Genomic DNA, 16,628 nt, shown 5'->3' on the forward strand with positions numbered 1-16,628 from the left:
GCTACTTATTATAGATTATATAGAAGTTTTTTTTTTTTTTTTTTTTTTTTTTTGAGGGAAGATGATATATAAATCTTAGCTAATTAACTAAACAACAAACAAATAATAACGGAAGATATAACACAATACAAATGCAATAATGAAAGTAAAGTATAGACTACAAATAAATACATTGTTTTGAGTAGTATAGTACTCTCAAAACTTTATTCGCATCTTTAAATTAAAAATAAAAATTGAGCAACACATATATGCGACTGATATTTATTTTCTTTTTTCAAGTTAAACTACACATACATATTACAGTATAAGATTTTGTTACAATATCTTAACATGATCCAATATTTCTTACATAATATAAACACATACAAAATTCTTAAGAAAAATCATAAGCATAACAGAAATCCCTACTTTGTAAAAAGTTAAAAACCCAACGCAATAGATTTAACGTGGAAGTTGTGAAATAAAAGGCAAAGAGTTTTTAGGATCTTAAAATTGGTATACGCTACAAGCACATCAATGAAATACAAACCAGAACTGGTATATGGAATAAATCAAATGACTCAAAGGGCCTTTTTTATTAACTAAGTTAATTAATAAATGTAACAAGAATAAAGTAAAGACAAAACAAGAAGTTACAACAAAAATGTTTAACAGGAGCTATACACTTATGATGTGACAAATTCAAAGACTCTGAGACTCTACAACAAATCAAGGTGAAACTACAAATTCTAGTTCTCCTCATTAACATCAAACATAGGTTCACTCGGGAGGATCGTTGGAGGAGACCATTGATCAGGCACCATAAGAAAGTAGGTTGTCATAGCTTTCCTAAACCGCTTTTTATACTGATCAGGAGAGATGACTGTTGGTTGTGCATTCTTCGGACCACCAAGAATTCCTGAGGCCTTCACCCAAGTCTCAAGGTGCTTGTCCCATGTATATTGCCTCATGAAATCAATAATACCAACCACCAGCTCCCGCTTTTCTTCGTCAATACCAACCAATAATGAATAATCCATCACATCAATCGACTGCAGAAAATAGACATAAAAATAGTCAGAAGACAGGCAACAGCAATAAAACTTCCCAAAAGCTAGATCCAACACAAGCACTGAATACAAGGTCCAGTTTCAGATACATGATTTAAATTCAGAACACTATGAAACTAAAATTTGCCCAAAAACAAGTAATTGTAAGTTCTCACCAACAGCTTCTAATTAAGTACTTTCAAAACGACATTAATTTTTGAATTTGAAAACTACGACTTGGTTGGTCTCAACTCCCTTCCTGAACCGTCTAGTATAGAATCTATCAATACAAAGGAATTAATCCTGTCCCAGCAGCTAACCTTGACTGCTAGAGGTCAAACTTCATCCCCATATTGACATGACCAATGACAACAATCTAAAGTCATTAAATAATATTCCCTTGTCTTCTTCCTCCCCCTCACTCTTCATCTTTACAAAACCACCCTTCCCCATGTTTTGACTCTCTTCATCTTTATCCATCTCTCCTTCCCAATTAATATTAGTAATAAGATCTTTACCTCTTTTTATTTTTCCCTCACTTGATTGTTAGAATTTATCAATAAACCTAAAGCCACTAAAATCCCAAAATCAATTGTTCTCTCTTCCTTTTCCCCTCTTCTTGATAATGCTATAGCACTCTTCTCATTTTCAAATCATCATTGATCAACTAGCCTACAAAGCTACCCTAGCTAACTTAGGATGGGTCAAGCATGCTATTTCTGGTCCCATCAGTATAGATAAAATTCCAAAAATTCAGAATCAAGGGATGAAACCATTTTTGACAATCTATAACAAAAGGTCTCTCCCTGAAATGCATGCAATTCATTAAATCTATAGGAGGAGGGGTAAAATTCACATAATTTTCAAACAATCTCAGCACACCAAAAGTGCCTAATAGTACAGGCTTACCGCTAAAAATGATGTGTCATTCCAAACAGCTCGTTCAAGCAGCCTTTTTGCCTTGTTCCCTACAAAAATTGGAGAAGTAGGCATTGTCTCGATCAAGTTCTGATCAAGTAAAACTTTGTTTCCACCAGTTGAATCTGGATTGTATCGTGATCTACAAGAACCTTTTAAATCATAAAGTCGTACAACATTACGCCGGAATAAAAGATTCTCCATTACTAAAACGTCCATCTTGAACTCCTTCCCTCCTTTAATATGCTTGGATGTAACCTTTAAGATACACACCAAAGAACGGAGAAAATTAAATTTGCAGTCAATAATTCCACAAGAAAAAAAAAAAAAAAAAAAAAAAAAAAAAAAACACAACACACACACACACACATTGAATTTCTCATCCAACCTTGTGGTCTTTTGTGTATCTTAGGAGGCAGGGGCATTAAGATAAGAAAGGAACCAAGTAGAACAGAAAGAAGGAAAAATACTGCTTGGATCAACCCTCAAATTTAACAAAAAATCAATGAATTGGTCATATGAGGGGAGCATGCAATTAAGACAAGGACAATTAATGAAGTGGGGAATGAATTTGGCGAATGTAGCAGCATTTACACAAACTCCAAATCACATGAGAAAATCAAAATTACTCTGTAACTAAAAAACACAGCTTAGTATGATGTATATATAATACCTGATAAATGCCCAGGATCTTTGCCAGACAGGTAGGGCTGCAACTTTCGATTGACTCAGACAAATATTTAAAATAAGCTGGTGCAAACTTGATAAACGATTCCAACTCTGTCTTCGTAACTTGTTTGATTATAAATCTATCATCTAAACTCTTTGCGAAAAAGACATTGCTCTTTCCACCTTGAGCGCCCCATTTCTTACAACGGCTAAGAGACCTGATGAAATCCATCTCAGAAGGGCAACAAATCTTTCTCAACGCCTCAAATCGTTTTGCATAATAGCAAGTGACAGTGTATTTTACTTTGCCAAGAGGACCATTATCTGAAAATGAAACTCTAGCATGCAAAGCCTTGGTATAGAATAACGGATCCAAGATGAGAGAGTTTCTTGATCCAGACATTGACAAAAGGCTTTCTTCAGAAGACCCAAAACTTTTCATTGACCCAGAAACCGCTTCAAATGGATGGAGTGAAAGGGAACTCGCTAGGCTGGTCAAAGAAATTGCAGAGTCAATCCCATCCTTTTTCATCTCAGGGTCATCTGAAATCTGAGTTTTATAATCTGGTGATACAAGCGCGTATGCTATGATACTAGTTGGTTCATCATCATAAACAGGTATAACAGTATGATCAACACCCACAGGAAGCAGCAGTCTGGCACCACCTAGGCGTTTCAATTCACGAAATGAGGAAACAAAAACTGGGTTATAGTCCCCTAATGCATCAAGCTTTTGAGCATTCCATGCAGTATATTGATAGATGTTCATAAAGGGCATCTTTAACCAATCAGTGGAGCTGTCCAATAAGTCAGAACTCATGGGAGGCAAAGCAATGCCAGTAGCATGATGAATCTCCGTCTCATCTCGGGCATCATTGTGCTTCTCTGAATTGGGACTTGCTGCAACTGATCTGACTGAGCTCGATGGATCTATTGCATCATTCTCCTTGGGGTTGGCACTTCCTGAGAGAATTTCACCAATCCATGCCGCATCAAGAGTATCAGATAAATTCACCCCAATAGGGAATTGTCCAGCTGAAATTCTCTGAACCGCATTTACAGAGTTAGCTGGATCTACTTCACCCATTTTGATCCCATGGAGATCTTCCTTGCACATCATTTTATTAAATTCTTTGATGTTAACACCTTGGCTAAGATCTGTTCCAATGTTTCCATCTAAAATCACAGAACCACAATTGCCCACTTCTCTAGCTACGTCACCACCGGCATTTGTACTAGTCTTTTCAACATAATTGCAGGTTTCCTCCATGGATTTCAGTATAGGACTATCTGATCCATAATGAGTTATCTTTGCATCTAAACTGGATGCAAAGATTAAGCGCTGGTCCCATACATAAGATTGGATTAATAAATGCAGCCTCAATCTGTTGATTTCTAGGATGTCAATTTCATCTTGTCTTTCCGATTGCAATGCCTTTTGCAAGGACTCCTGTGAAAATTCCAAATTGGTCATTAATCACTGAATGATTTCCCTTTACGCAGTAGGCATTTCCATAAACATGCTAATTTCGAGGTCAAATAATCGGATGCACATTAAAAAGAAGAAACATGTAGAGACAAACAAAAACAGGTGTAAAGTAGGAACAGAAAGTCTGAGCATTATAATTGCAGAAAGATAACTTTGTTTCTCTACAGTTAACTTCTAATACATAGACACACCCTAAGCATACCTATACAATCATTCAAAGTTATAAAATTATGATGTTTTTTGGCTTCTTATTGCCCTACTACCTATCAGATACTTTCTAATTAACTTTTGTGGAACTACTACAGAAGAAAAAGGAGTGATAAATATATTTCTTTTTTAAAAAAAAAAGGTAAACAGTGTAATGGGAGAACCTCAAATTCTTCTTTCTCCTTCCTCAGTATCTTATCTAGTTCCATGATGTGTTTTCTCAATCCACAAGCTTTTATGTTACTTTCCAATAATCCAGACCTTGAAAATTTCTCTGAGATCTCATTAATGCAATTGCAGACTTCAGTATACAGAAGCTCTGCCTGGTCATTTACCTGTAAAAAAACTCAAAACAATCACCACAATTGTAGGAAACACAATAATACAAGACTACACAAGCTACAAAGGATTTCCCACCTCATCTGCTTCTTTTTGGATCCATTCCAGATTAGCACAAGTGAACTCCAGATTTGATGGTGGAAGGAAGACAGAATTAACAACAATTGGTGCATAGCGAAAGCAAGCAACCATCCGTCCACACCTGCATCAGAGCACAGCAATATGAAAAACTTGAATATATATGGTGCCCAATCTGCTAACAAATCCCTAAACTTCTATCCTCACCCTAGAATTTCTATATAAATTCAAGAGGGCCCTAATTATACCAAGGGACTACCAAAGAAGCAATACCGATATCAAGAAAAAAAGCAAGTACAATAAACAGCAGAAATGTCTCCCCAAAAAATGTCATCACAAAAGACAGCTATAAAAACAATTGTAATTAGCACACTTCTAAAAACAAGTTCCACAGAAAACATGGGGATAAAAAGATGCAACTTTCCTCACAAATAAAAGTCAACATCTTAAAGTCTTAAACGGCCTCAGGCATTCTGAGACATGAAGTTATGGTCAATGAAGCAATTTGTAACAGATGAAAGAGTGAGATGCTAAATTGCTAACTAATGATCACTTGATCAGTAACAAAAATCAGATTGTGGTTTTCCTAATCATATCTGCTTTTAGTATACATTACCTAGTTTGCTATTTGTATTTTTTTGTTTTATTTTTTTTAATAAATGATAAAAGAGGTAACAACGGGGTGTCAAGTTACCAAACCTATAGATAAAGGACTAGAAGCAAATATAAATCACACAAATCAATCTATAGAATCATCCATGATCTCATCTACGCAATCAAAAGAAGAAAATTATGTTCATATTGAAGCTATTCACTCCAATTGTACAAGATCCTCAAAAAACCAATATAAATGCTTGGACTGGTAAGTCTTTCCCAATAAAAATCTATAAATTCCTCTCCATACAGCTTTCAAATACACAACCATAAAGTCAATGGAACTAGCTTACACATTCCCCAGTTGAGAGTCCTTTCTTCAGATGCAGCCATATTAATTTACAATACATCCAGTTCTATATTTATCATTTTATCTACTGTCTTATTTCCAAATTCAAAAAGATTTTATAGACTTATGCTTTGGCGTGTATTACTATTTATTGTTGGTTTTGTGCCAATTCATTTGTATGAATTTGCTCATATGTATTATTGGTAATTCCATGATTGGGATTTTCTTCAAGAGGAAGAACCAAAGAAATAGACGCTATCTACAAATGATCATTATCTTGACAGATAGTTATGCATAGTCTAGGACCTCTATAAACATCTTTTTGTTATAACACTTCTTATAGATTGTTTTCCATGGACCATGGATCTTTCGAGAACCTCCCCGCAAGCTTAGTATAGAGAGGGGCATGCATACATGTGGACCTCCACAGAGCTTGCAAACATAAAGATCCATAATGGTTTATGGTTGATGCTGTTATTGTCATCTTAAAGTAGCCACTGTTGCTATACTTATACATTTACTTAGTAAGGTATGTAGTCATAAAAATTGCAAAATTTGTGATAGTTAAACACCATCTTCAAGCCCTCAAACTAAAGTAAGAGTCTTTTTGTAAACCACACTAAAGTGTAGTCATAAATGCTCTCAATATATTGATCAATTTAACTGATAAACAAAAGAAAAGAAAATTGCAGCACAATCTAGACCAATTAAGCATATTGAATTAATATCTTAAGAGCTCACAGGGGCATCTATTGCCTTATATATTGTAATCACTTTAAAGAGAAAAGAGCAAATGGACTTATGCAGGGTCAGTTTAGATGCATACCCATAAAATCTAAGACAATCCTTGTGAAGAGAGTGGCCACAACTAGCAACTCTGCTAGCAGCTGCATGGTTTGAAAAGCTGAGTTCTAAGAATTTTCCAAATGACAGCCCCCATGCTGCATCAGACATAACAATTCTTCTAGTAGCAGGAGGAAATCCGTTAACTCGAGGACAACGAAGGCACCTATGCCACATCCAGATTTTGCCGTCCCTTTCCCCGGGTAATGGAAACTCAGTAAGCTTTCTCACCGAAATAGTAAGGCTTCCTTGCTGATGAGTGTAACAATGAATATGTGCTTCTGATGGCATCTCACAAACACGGCAACGGTAATTCTTCAATCATCCACAAAAGAGCACTTTCAGTCAAAGTTGGGCAGAGGTTTACATTTTCAGACAAAAGAAATCATGTATAATTTAAAGAAATATACCTGATCAAACAAATCATCCAGCAAAAACCGTCCTAGAGGCTTATCAAAGCTCCGGTAGTACTTGATACGGAAAAGATGTGCCCTCTCACACACAACTCCTTTCCAGACACAGCGTGTCGTTAAAGACACCAATATACTATGACCATCAGAAGGTGAGGGTGAAAATTCTTCCTTCAGCAGCTTCACTTTCTCATTTTGGTCACTATAGTTTAAATCTAACAGATTTGTGCTGGGATTAGGTTCAGTCGCTGCACTACAATCATCATTTCTCTTGCTAACACTGTGTCCAGATGGTAATGAGGTGCTAAAGGAACTATCAGCTGCATAATCATCAGGAAGGCAATCATCTGGTTTTACAGATATGGAATGGCTTTCTGGAAAATTTTTCACACCTGATTTGCTGACATGCTCTGAGACACCATCTTGGGGCAGATCATTACAAATGGAATTAGGGACATCATATAATGAAGAGTCCGGAGAGCTGTCAACAATTGACTTCACACAATTTAAGGAAGATTCCATGTACTCGTTTAAAGAGCTTGACCGAGTTCTTTCTGATATAGGAACAGTGCTTGTAGTGATTAACGAAGGAGCATGTGAAACCAGGCGACTGTTTTCACTCTGGGGCCTTTCAGTGGGTGGGATAACAAGATCAGATACAGTAGAGATGGATCTATTAATGTTTAACGGTTTGTCAGGTAATGCAACAGTTATCGGAGACTTCAAAGGAAGTTCCGGCAGAGAAGCACCCTCATCAGCAAGATATGATGTTTCTAAAGCTAAATGATATGCAGCAAATATTCCATACTGGACAACATGCTTCACTTTTTTCAACTCGTCTCCAGAAGCTCCTTTGAGCAATATCTGAAATAAAGCGGGTAACTCCCGTTAGTTAAATAAAATTACAAAGGTAAGCCTAACACCAATCTTGTGGATTATAACATAAGATAAGCTGACGCCGCTGACAGAACAACTAATATACTGAAGAAAACATTAAACATCACAAGATCAGAGCAAAAGAATATTCTTTTTAGGAATTATTCAAAATGGTTCTAGATATAAAAAAATGTTCAGTATAATCTAGAAATTGCAAAATACTGTTCCAATTAATCCAATATCCTTTTGTTTTTACTTAGTTCATTTATTATATGACTGAAACAGGGGGGATAGTGGATACACATTACAAAACAATTTTACCTAAAGACAAATAAATGGCAAGACAATTTAGCTAACATCTGTTTACGCAAATGACTGTCGAACTTACAGTACATCCCAAGGGTTTTGGACACCCCTCAAAAAACATCAAGGTCTTTGTCAGTTTCTTCCCACCCTGATCAGCACTTCCATGCTCCTCAAAGTACTTGTCCACATGGAAGGATTCACAATAACCCAATGTTTGTGACTTCAGATGGTCAACAGAGGGAACAATTTGTGTGCCAGAGCAGCGAGCAATACGCTCTAAGAGCGGCCTCTTGATATTTAGTACAAGAGATATGTTTTGCTCAAGAAGATACTCTTGGGCGAATCGTGATACAGACTTTTCCACCAATAAGATATTGGGATTAAGAGAACTGATTTTAGCAACAGCCATCTTCAGATGATCCATTTCCTAAATATGTTTTTAAAAAAAATATCATTAATCAAGGATTTATAAAACTATCAATTTTGGTTAATTATTAAATAAAAGGTAAATATTGAAACTTGTGAAGGGAATGCAATAACAACAAAGCCTTAGTCCCAAAATGATTTGGGGTCGGCTAACATGAATCGTCATAAAAAACCGTCCAACAAACTTGTGAAGGCAATACTTTCTCAAAAAACAAGATGAATAAAACAGATATAAAAGTAAATAAATAGCACAATCAGCACCTGTTGCAACAATGTGTCAAAACTAGATAAGTGGGTGGAGACCCGCTGATACTCCAAAGCCCCTCCAAGGATTAAAAGGCGAGGTCTATCAAACTTTGCAGTCATTCGCCGATGAGCAACATTCTTCTTACAAACGACTCCTTTGACCACCAAACTAAATGGTGATAAGATCCACACACAAAAAAAAAAGAAAAAAAAAATATTAGGGGACATGTAGATGAGATGAACCTACATTGTAGCTTATGCAAAAGGAATAACATAACTTTATAGATTTGTCTTCTCTAACATTTCTATATGGTTAAAAGGACTAGTAAAAGGTGCATTTACATAAAAAGCAACCTAAGCTTTTAGTAGGGATGTCAATGAGCCGATGTGCTCGTGAACAAACTCGGTCAAAACTAGTTTGTTAATTGGAAAAAAAATATATAAAAAAAAATAGGGAAATTCTCTTTGGTAACATTGTAAATTTTTATTATCCTTAGTAAACTCTAATTACTATAATATTCAAATGGTAACATCAATGATGTTTAAATCCAATTATAGGTCTAACCATGGTTAATTATTTATTTTTTAATAGTAAAATTAATAAAAAAAAAATCCCTTCCCCCACTCACCCAGCCACCACCTGGCCCCCTCCCTAGCCGACGGCACCAAGCTCCGGCGATCGCCTACCCCTCCCTCCCTTCCGATGACCCCCAACCCTCCCTCACCCCCGATTCCTATCTCCTCTCTCCTACTCCCACTCCCCCACCCCGATCTCATCCCTCCTCACTAGATCGCCCACCAAATCCGTCCCCTCCGACCTCCCCTTCCCGAAAACGCCCCCTTCTCCTGTTCCCTGGAACGCCACAAATCCGCCCTTTCACGCACAAAAAGTAGTGAAATTGAGATGGATTTTGGGATTCAAGGGTTTTGCCGAGGTTAGGGTTGCAGCCAGAGAAGGAGAAGATGAGAAGGTTGAAAAAAGACGCCGGCGAAATTAAATGTGAAGGTTGAAATTACAGTGCTAGGTTTTAGAGGTTCAAATTGGGGAAATTTGTAGGCATTGTTTAGGGAAGGGGATTTGGGCTGAGGCTCGCGGTGGGTGATGGTGGCTGCTGCTGGTTCGGGGGAAGGGGGAGGTCGGTGCGCCGGTGACAGAGAGGCTGGGTGCTGGCGTGGGGTTGGGGCGGAGAGTGGTGATTGGCTGGAGGGAGAAGGGGTGGTTTTTTTTTTATAAGAAAAAGTTACTATTTCTTTTTTTTTTAAGTAAAAAATATTAATAAAATAAATAAATTAATTAACTATAGTTAAATATTTAACTACAGTTATCATTAATGTTATGATTAGCTTAATACAAAAATTCAAGTTTACCAACGATAATAAAAAATTTCGTAGTTTACCATTGAGAAAATTAAAAACTACAGTATTACCAAAGAGAATTTCCCAAAAAAATAAGATAAAATAATTGTCAAGCTTGTTTAGTAAATGAGCCTACCTTGAACAACTTAGGACTCTACTCATCTAGGTTTGTGAACAACTAGTTCATAATCATTTATATGCTTGTTCGTGTTCATTTATAAGCTAGTTTAAGCTCAAATTTTCAAAAACAAAAGAAATATAAAAGGATTTGCTAGAATGAATAAAGTCAATCGCAAGTTGTCATGTCACTAACATATGTATACCAAAGAGCGATCCTCATAGTTTTCCACCTATCCATGGCCCGGAAAGCTTAGACGACCGTAACTTACATTCCCATGAAAATAGGGTGAGTTTTGGGATGTTTACACAGGCCACGTGAAACTTTTTTGTGGTTTTCTCATTTCTCATTTCAGTTGAGCCAAGCTCGGACAAGCAAAAATAAAGCTGGTTGAGGTGGCTCATGTGCTTCTTTTCAAGCCTAGCTCAATAGGATAATATTCAGCTCAGCTCATTGACATCCCTAGCTTTTAGCAAGTAAAATTAACGATTGCAGTAGGAGAAGAGTGTTTTTATTAATGTCAAAGAATCTTTTAACTAATACTAAAACAAAATGTTACTGACATCATCCCTTCTCCAAATTGTACACAACTACACATTTCACTCTGACATTGATTTTTTTTTCCCGCCAATTTGCTATGATGATGTTATTATTTTTTATCATTTTTTTAAATTTTTACTTTTACCTTTGTTTTTTTTTATCTAATAAACCTTTCATATGCTTTATTCTTTGTCCCTACCAAGTCTTGTTTTTTTTACACGTATGTTAACATTTCAATGTTCAAAAGTGTTCATTGTGATTTTTTTTTTATTATTATTATTATTATTTTTTTTTGTGTATATTTTATAACTAATATGCTATAGCAGAAATTACTTACAATGTAAACAAAAAATTTACAGAATAGAAAACTTTCTTTCTCCATATTATGAACAAATCTCACACTGTGTTTGTTTAAAACTAGGCATCGCACGGGAACTAAACTAGTATGATACTATAACATTACTTGAAATAAAATCCAGAACTGTTGAGGTTTGGAAGGTCAAAAGTTTTACTCTAAAGTTGAAGAAAGACAATTCTGGGCAACAAAGGTTAAAAAAGGACAAGAACATGAAAAGTAACTGGATACAAAATACCCAAAACGTCAATACAAACTAACCTGTTACTTCGTTTCCCACATGCTAGGCATTTCACTTTTACATACCCACCAGGATCCATCCCACTACCTTTGGTCATGTCTGGCTTAAGAAGTGAAGCAGCCTCCCATGACAGAGAAGTGATTATGTCCAGCCAGCTTTCTTTGTCGTCATCATCCCGAACAGGAAGATTTTCGACTTGCAAAAGCTGTGTTATGAGTGCTCTGAAATGCCCACCAACAACATTTCTCATAGCTTTCCGATGTTCTTCGTTTGCTTTTTCCCTCTGAAGCTCACCGACCACGCTGCTTGAAGAGCTCTGATATGCCCATTCTCCAGCATCTCTATCATCCTCATCATCAAAAAGATCGGCTTCTCTGTCATCATCTTCATCTTCAGGCTCTGGAGGGATCCAAAGTAGCCCATTGTTTTCAAAATCCAAATTTTCTACATCTGCATTCTCAATCCCATAAAGTGAAGCTTCAGATTCATCATTATTATTAGGAATGCCTGGTTCATTCGCAGAAGCCTTAATTCCTTCCAGAAACTCTGAGCCAAAGACCACAGAAGACAAAGGACTAATTGCTTTTCTATCATCGCTTTCTCCATCAAAACCTCCTTTGCATGATTGATACATATTGTCAAGTTCATCAAAATTAACAGCACCAAAATACCCCCCATTTGCATTCTCCTCGTCATCACTCCTAAAAAAAGAGACGAGACCAAATAGATAATCATCAGAGAATGTGCAGCAAATATCAACAAAAGTGTGATCTAATACCAAAGAATGAGATCGGACATTACAACAAAATAAACTAATAAGAAAACCAAGGGCAAAATTACAACAAATACACACAACTAACATGGCACTATAGCCAATTTAAAATGTCCAATCTCAGAGAGATACAATCACTTGAGTTGGGTAGGTAGCTATAAAATGAAATATTAACAATTTTACAGCACTCATAGTACTTTTAAAACTGATTCATTATTATACATCAAGGTCATCAACATTATGCCTGTTTAAAGTATAAAAACACGCTCCCCACCCCCCCCCCCCCCCCCCCCCGCCAAAACCCCTGGTGCATAATATCTTAGAGTCAAGACTTGATATTTTGAATATTTTTATTTCAAACACAAGAGCTAGGATATGAAATTTAAAAGCTGTTGAGATTTCAATGCTAAGTCCAGATTCCTAAATGAGAGAGAATATCCATCCAGCTATCATGCTATGGGTTCCTATTTCTAAACTATATATTACACAACATTTTATTTCAGCAAATCAGCAGAGATCTTAATTGTGTGGTTATCATCATCGTTTTCCACGGATAAGGAAACTAAATTGTTTTATCTTCATGAAAAATACCACAGTTGCCACTCGTTAGGTAGAAATTCTAATATTTGACGCCTCTTGAATCGTCTTCGCCATTTTCACTCATGAAAGATACTTAATTGTTTTATCAGGTCAAATTCATTGGCAAAGTCAACGTAGAGAAGTTATAAGCTCAAGGAAACCATTTACTACAGAATAAAACAGCAGACTGCTCACTCACATTCCTCCTAAACCCCCCCTTAAAAAATATTGCAAATAGTCATTTGGGGGTGGGGTGGAGGGAGTCAATCCATGTAACTTACAAAATGCAAACAACACTGCAAGTTCACCAAAGCAAAGAACAGAATTAAGAGAATAAGTATTTAAAATTCAAAAAAATAAACCTTGCTTGCTTCCTTACCTTACAAGGAGAACACCAGCCAGAAACAACTGCTAATACATGGTAGGCTTTGGAGCAAGCAATATAGCAAAATATTATTCAAGGAAGGCCTCCTGGTTTACATATTTCTTGGTTTTAGACCATTTGATGTCTGATCAATATTGGCAACTCAATACATCAATGAAAAACAGAAATGGGTTGTAATAGATCAACCTAAAGAGGGGTAGTATAGGTATTCTAGTAATATTAGCTCACTAGGTTAATAGTCCTTACTCCTTAGTATAAATAGAGAGGGAAGGGAAGGAAATAGATAGGCAGAAATTTGGTTTGAATCTTTTGGAGAGTTATGGCCTAAAGCCATTTTAGAGAGTTGTGAGCTAAACTCACTAACGAAGATTGATAGCCTTAAGATATTAAATTATCATTTGTAGCCCTTCCACCATTATCAATCAATCTTAAAGCTTCCGTCTTTATTATTTCTTGCAACTTACAAAAATCAGATTATCTACATTATTCAAAGAATCAATCTTTCTCTATAATTCTACTGTTATTTGCATGAGTTAGTAAGCAGTAAATATCAGTTCATTACATGGGTACGGCCAAATAAGTGAGATCATAGGGCAATCAATTACAACTTCATCAATGACTACCCTCTGAAAACAGGGATTTGCCCCAGTGAGAGGGGGGAGAGAAGTAGGATCTAATTGATGCATTGGGAAAAGTGAGTGATATGCTCATTAAATCATACTCCCTTTGTTCCTTTATATTTGCCCCAAAGGCATATGTTCACTTTATTAAGTTTTGGTTGATTGAAGTTATGAGAGAGAAAATTGGTGGGACCAAAAAAAAATTTGGGAGAGTAAAGTAGTGGCCCTGATAGCCGTTTATGTAATGGAGTGAACTTAAAGGGACAACCCAAAAAGAAAAGTGGAGCAAATTTTTAAGGAACGGAGGGAGTAGTACTAGTAGGAATAACCTTTTAGTCAATACTAAATTGATACTTTAAGTGTGCCATTGAAGTTCTATCTTGAAGTTCCATCAGAAAAGGTTGGCTATAGACCTGGGCACTTATTGTGCTATGAAACTAATGCTGCTGTTTTATTAACAAACGTTCCCCTTTTTTCCCAATCCTGCATCTAAACTACTATAAGAAAATCTGATGAAAAAATGATAAATATATCAACTCTGTGGAAAAGAAATCAAAGTTAACTTGTTCTCAATTCACGAGAGGCTGCTTTGAATCAACTCATTATGCCAGTATCATCTTACACTCCAAGTACAAATCTTAAGTATACAATAAAAAATATGAAGGGCTAGAATATCGAAGCACATTAAGGACAAATCTATGATAGGATAATTCAATTAAAAGAAAAAAGAAAAAGGCAGTAAAGGTCTTAGAAGAAAAAAGTACCTATTAACACATAAACCATATTGATTATCATTTGAAGATAGATCTCCAACATCCACATACGTATTTATACTGATTGGATCAGATGCTCCATTGCTTTGATTATGTTGTCCTGATTGGGAAGATTGCTCAAGATTCGTAGAAGAACCATAGGTCACATGCTCGTATGGCCCAGTTGAGTAGGCCATTGAATTCACTGTACTTGCGATGCTATCACCAGTAAAGCTGGTATTAAGACTCCCCAAGCTAATAGCTGAAGGAGATGGACTAAGCCCTGGACTAGAAGCACCACCAGTTTCATGGTTATCGGTCACCAATCCTTGCTCCCATTGCCTGAAGCAATAGTTACAAACCCTGATTCTATCGCTATCCTCTCGATCACTCTTGGACTCGTCCGAAAGGATTGGAATTGAGTGAGCCGTACACTTAGCACAGAAAACTCGACCACAGAGCCGGCAATGATGCCTTCTATTAAACACCGTAAACTGGGAATCACACTCATAACACACCCGGCAGCTCTGATCCGGCATCCAAAAAACCCTCGACACATTGGCCGGTTCGCATTTCCGGGGACCCCAAAAGTTCACAATACCCAATAGCTTTTTGTCAGGGGAACCCATCGACGACGTCGAAAATGTCCCCTGACCAGTCTCATAATCATATTTTCATTCCACCCAAACCCCCAATAGTAGCAATAGCTTGTATTCAATCAATTCAACCACACCCACAAAAGCTCAAACAAACCTTCTCCCTTTTCCCACTTTCACCCAACCCAAGTTATTACTATAAGCTCAGCAACACAATATCCAACAGTAACAATCACCTGTTAAAAAAGTATGATCATGCATAATTGAATCATATAACCTTAAAATAAACTATAAAATTGGGAATTTAACTCTTACCTTTATGCAGCCGAAACAGCAAGCAACTCAAGAAAAACTGCAAATCACCAGAATCAAAACCCAATTAAAAATTACAAAATAAATTAAAAATAAAATCATATTCACAATTAACAAATTCAACTATGAAATGGGGTATACTGGTTACTGGAATCATTAAATAAAAATTAAAAATAAATAAATAAATAAAAATTTAAAAAAAAAAAAAAAAAAAAAAAAAAAAAAAAAAAAACCATAAACCCCAATTCAAAATAACAAAGATTTCAAATTAATTCAGTCCACAAACTCCATAACATCAAAAAATTGAAAGTACTCTTACTTTTAATCGCCTCAAAAGGCTTGAAATCGAATTGCCCAAGTATAAATTTAAATTATATATTAAGGAGTAAAAAAATGCATTCAACTTTCATAGCCCAGAAATTTAACAAAATTAAAAAATTTACCTTATCAATTTAACAATTCTGCAAAAGTTCTCACTTTTTTCTCTTGCTTGAGTAATCAATTGTATGAAAAGATCAGGAAAAAAAAATCCAAAGTGAGTTCTGTATCAAAGACCACCGCAAATTTTATTTATTTTTCTATATTTTATTATAGGTTGGAAAAATATAAATAATAAATCTGAAATACTAGGAAACAAATGGTGGCCAGAAAATGTTTTATTGTATTTTATAGTATAAATATTGATTAGGTTGATGGAAAAAGTTAAATTAGTATTAACTGGATTCACAAGAATCATTAGAGTCCATTGGAAAGGTAAGTGTCGAGTCATCAATGGCGATGTCTTCTTTGTTTTGACGGGCCGTTATTTTTTATTTCATTGCCACATGGCAAAACCTTATAAACGTTACGGATATTATCCCGTTGTCTCAAAATTGACTCAATCGAACTTTACATTTGCTTATGCACTAATTTACCTTGATTTTAATTATTTATACTAGTATTTTTATTAAGGGAAATTTTTTTTTTTTATATTTTTTTTTTGAAGGATAATTTTTATATAATTATACATTAATAATTAAATCATAAAAATAGTTTCGTATTTCTTTCTTTAAAAAAAAAAATAATTTTGTAAAAAATAAAAATAAAAACATCTTTGATATAAAACCTTGTACGAAATATTAATATAGCTATCTATCAATATATTTCATGATAAATCATGTTTTTATTATGTTTTTAAATTATTATATAGAGTAATCAAAGTTAACATAGTAAAAAAAAAAAAAA

At 35.5% G+C, this 16,628-nt stretch overlaps 1 protein-coding gene across 2 annotated transcripts; it reads right to left on the bottom strand.

Annotated features, from left to right (window-relative positions):
* Window positions 1–542: 542 nt before the first annotated feature.
* Window positions 543–16,044, bottom strand: LOC145579990 (1-phosphatidylinositol-3-phosphate 5-kinase FAB1B-like). 2 transcript variants are annotated; one of them, XM_081637304.1, is made up of 14 exons: window positions 15,848–16,044; window positions 15,408–15,444; window positions 14,509–15,328; window positions 11,409–12,089; window positions 8,794–8,947; window positions 8,189–8,533; window positions 6,925–7,788; window positions 6,498–6,829; window positions 4,729–4,852; window positions 4,476–4,646; window positions 2,620–4,065; window positions 2,099–2,204; window positions 1,938–1,996; window positions 543–1,031 (listed from the first exon to the last, which is right to left on the bottom strand). In XM_081637304.1, the coding sequence occupies exons 3-14, from the start codon at window positions 15,123–15,125 to the stop codon at window positions 729–731; spliced, it is 5,202 nt and encodes a 1,733-aa protein (XP_081493430.1). In that variant the 5' UTR covers window positions 15,126–15,328; window positions 15,408–15,444; window positions 15,848–16,044; the 3' UTR covers window positions 543–728. The 2 variants fall into 2 exon arrangements, with proteins under 2 accessions (XP_081493430.1, XP_081493429.1); XM_081637303.1 differs by having other exon boundaries at window positions 1,938–2,204; window positions 15,848–16,042.
* Window positions 16,045–16,628: the final 584 nt, after the last annotated feature.

The sequence above is a fragment of the Chenopodium album genome, chromosome 14 (genome assembly GCF_948465745.1).
Source record: "Chenopodium album chromosome 14, dcCheAlbu1.1, whole genome shotgun sequence".
Taxonomy (NCBI): domain Eukaryota; kingdom Viridiplantae; phylum Streptophyta; class Magnoliopsida; order Caryophyllales; family Amaranthaceae; genus Chenopodium; species Chenopodium album.

Coding starts and splice junctions, on each gene's coding strand:
- LOC145579990 (XM_081637303.1), bottom strand. CDS start 15,125: ATGGGTTCCCCTGACAAAAAGCTATTGGGTATTGTGAACTTTTGGGGT. Junction 7,789..8,188: donor CAAAACCCTTGGGATGTACT/GTAAGTTCGACA, acceptor GCTTTATTTCAG/ATATTGCTCAAAGGAGCTTC. Junction 2,205..2,619: donor AGATCCTGGGCATTTATCAG/GTATTATATATA, acceptor TGTATCTTAAAG/GTTACATCCAAGCATATTAA.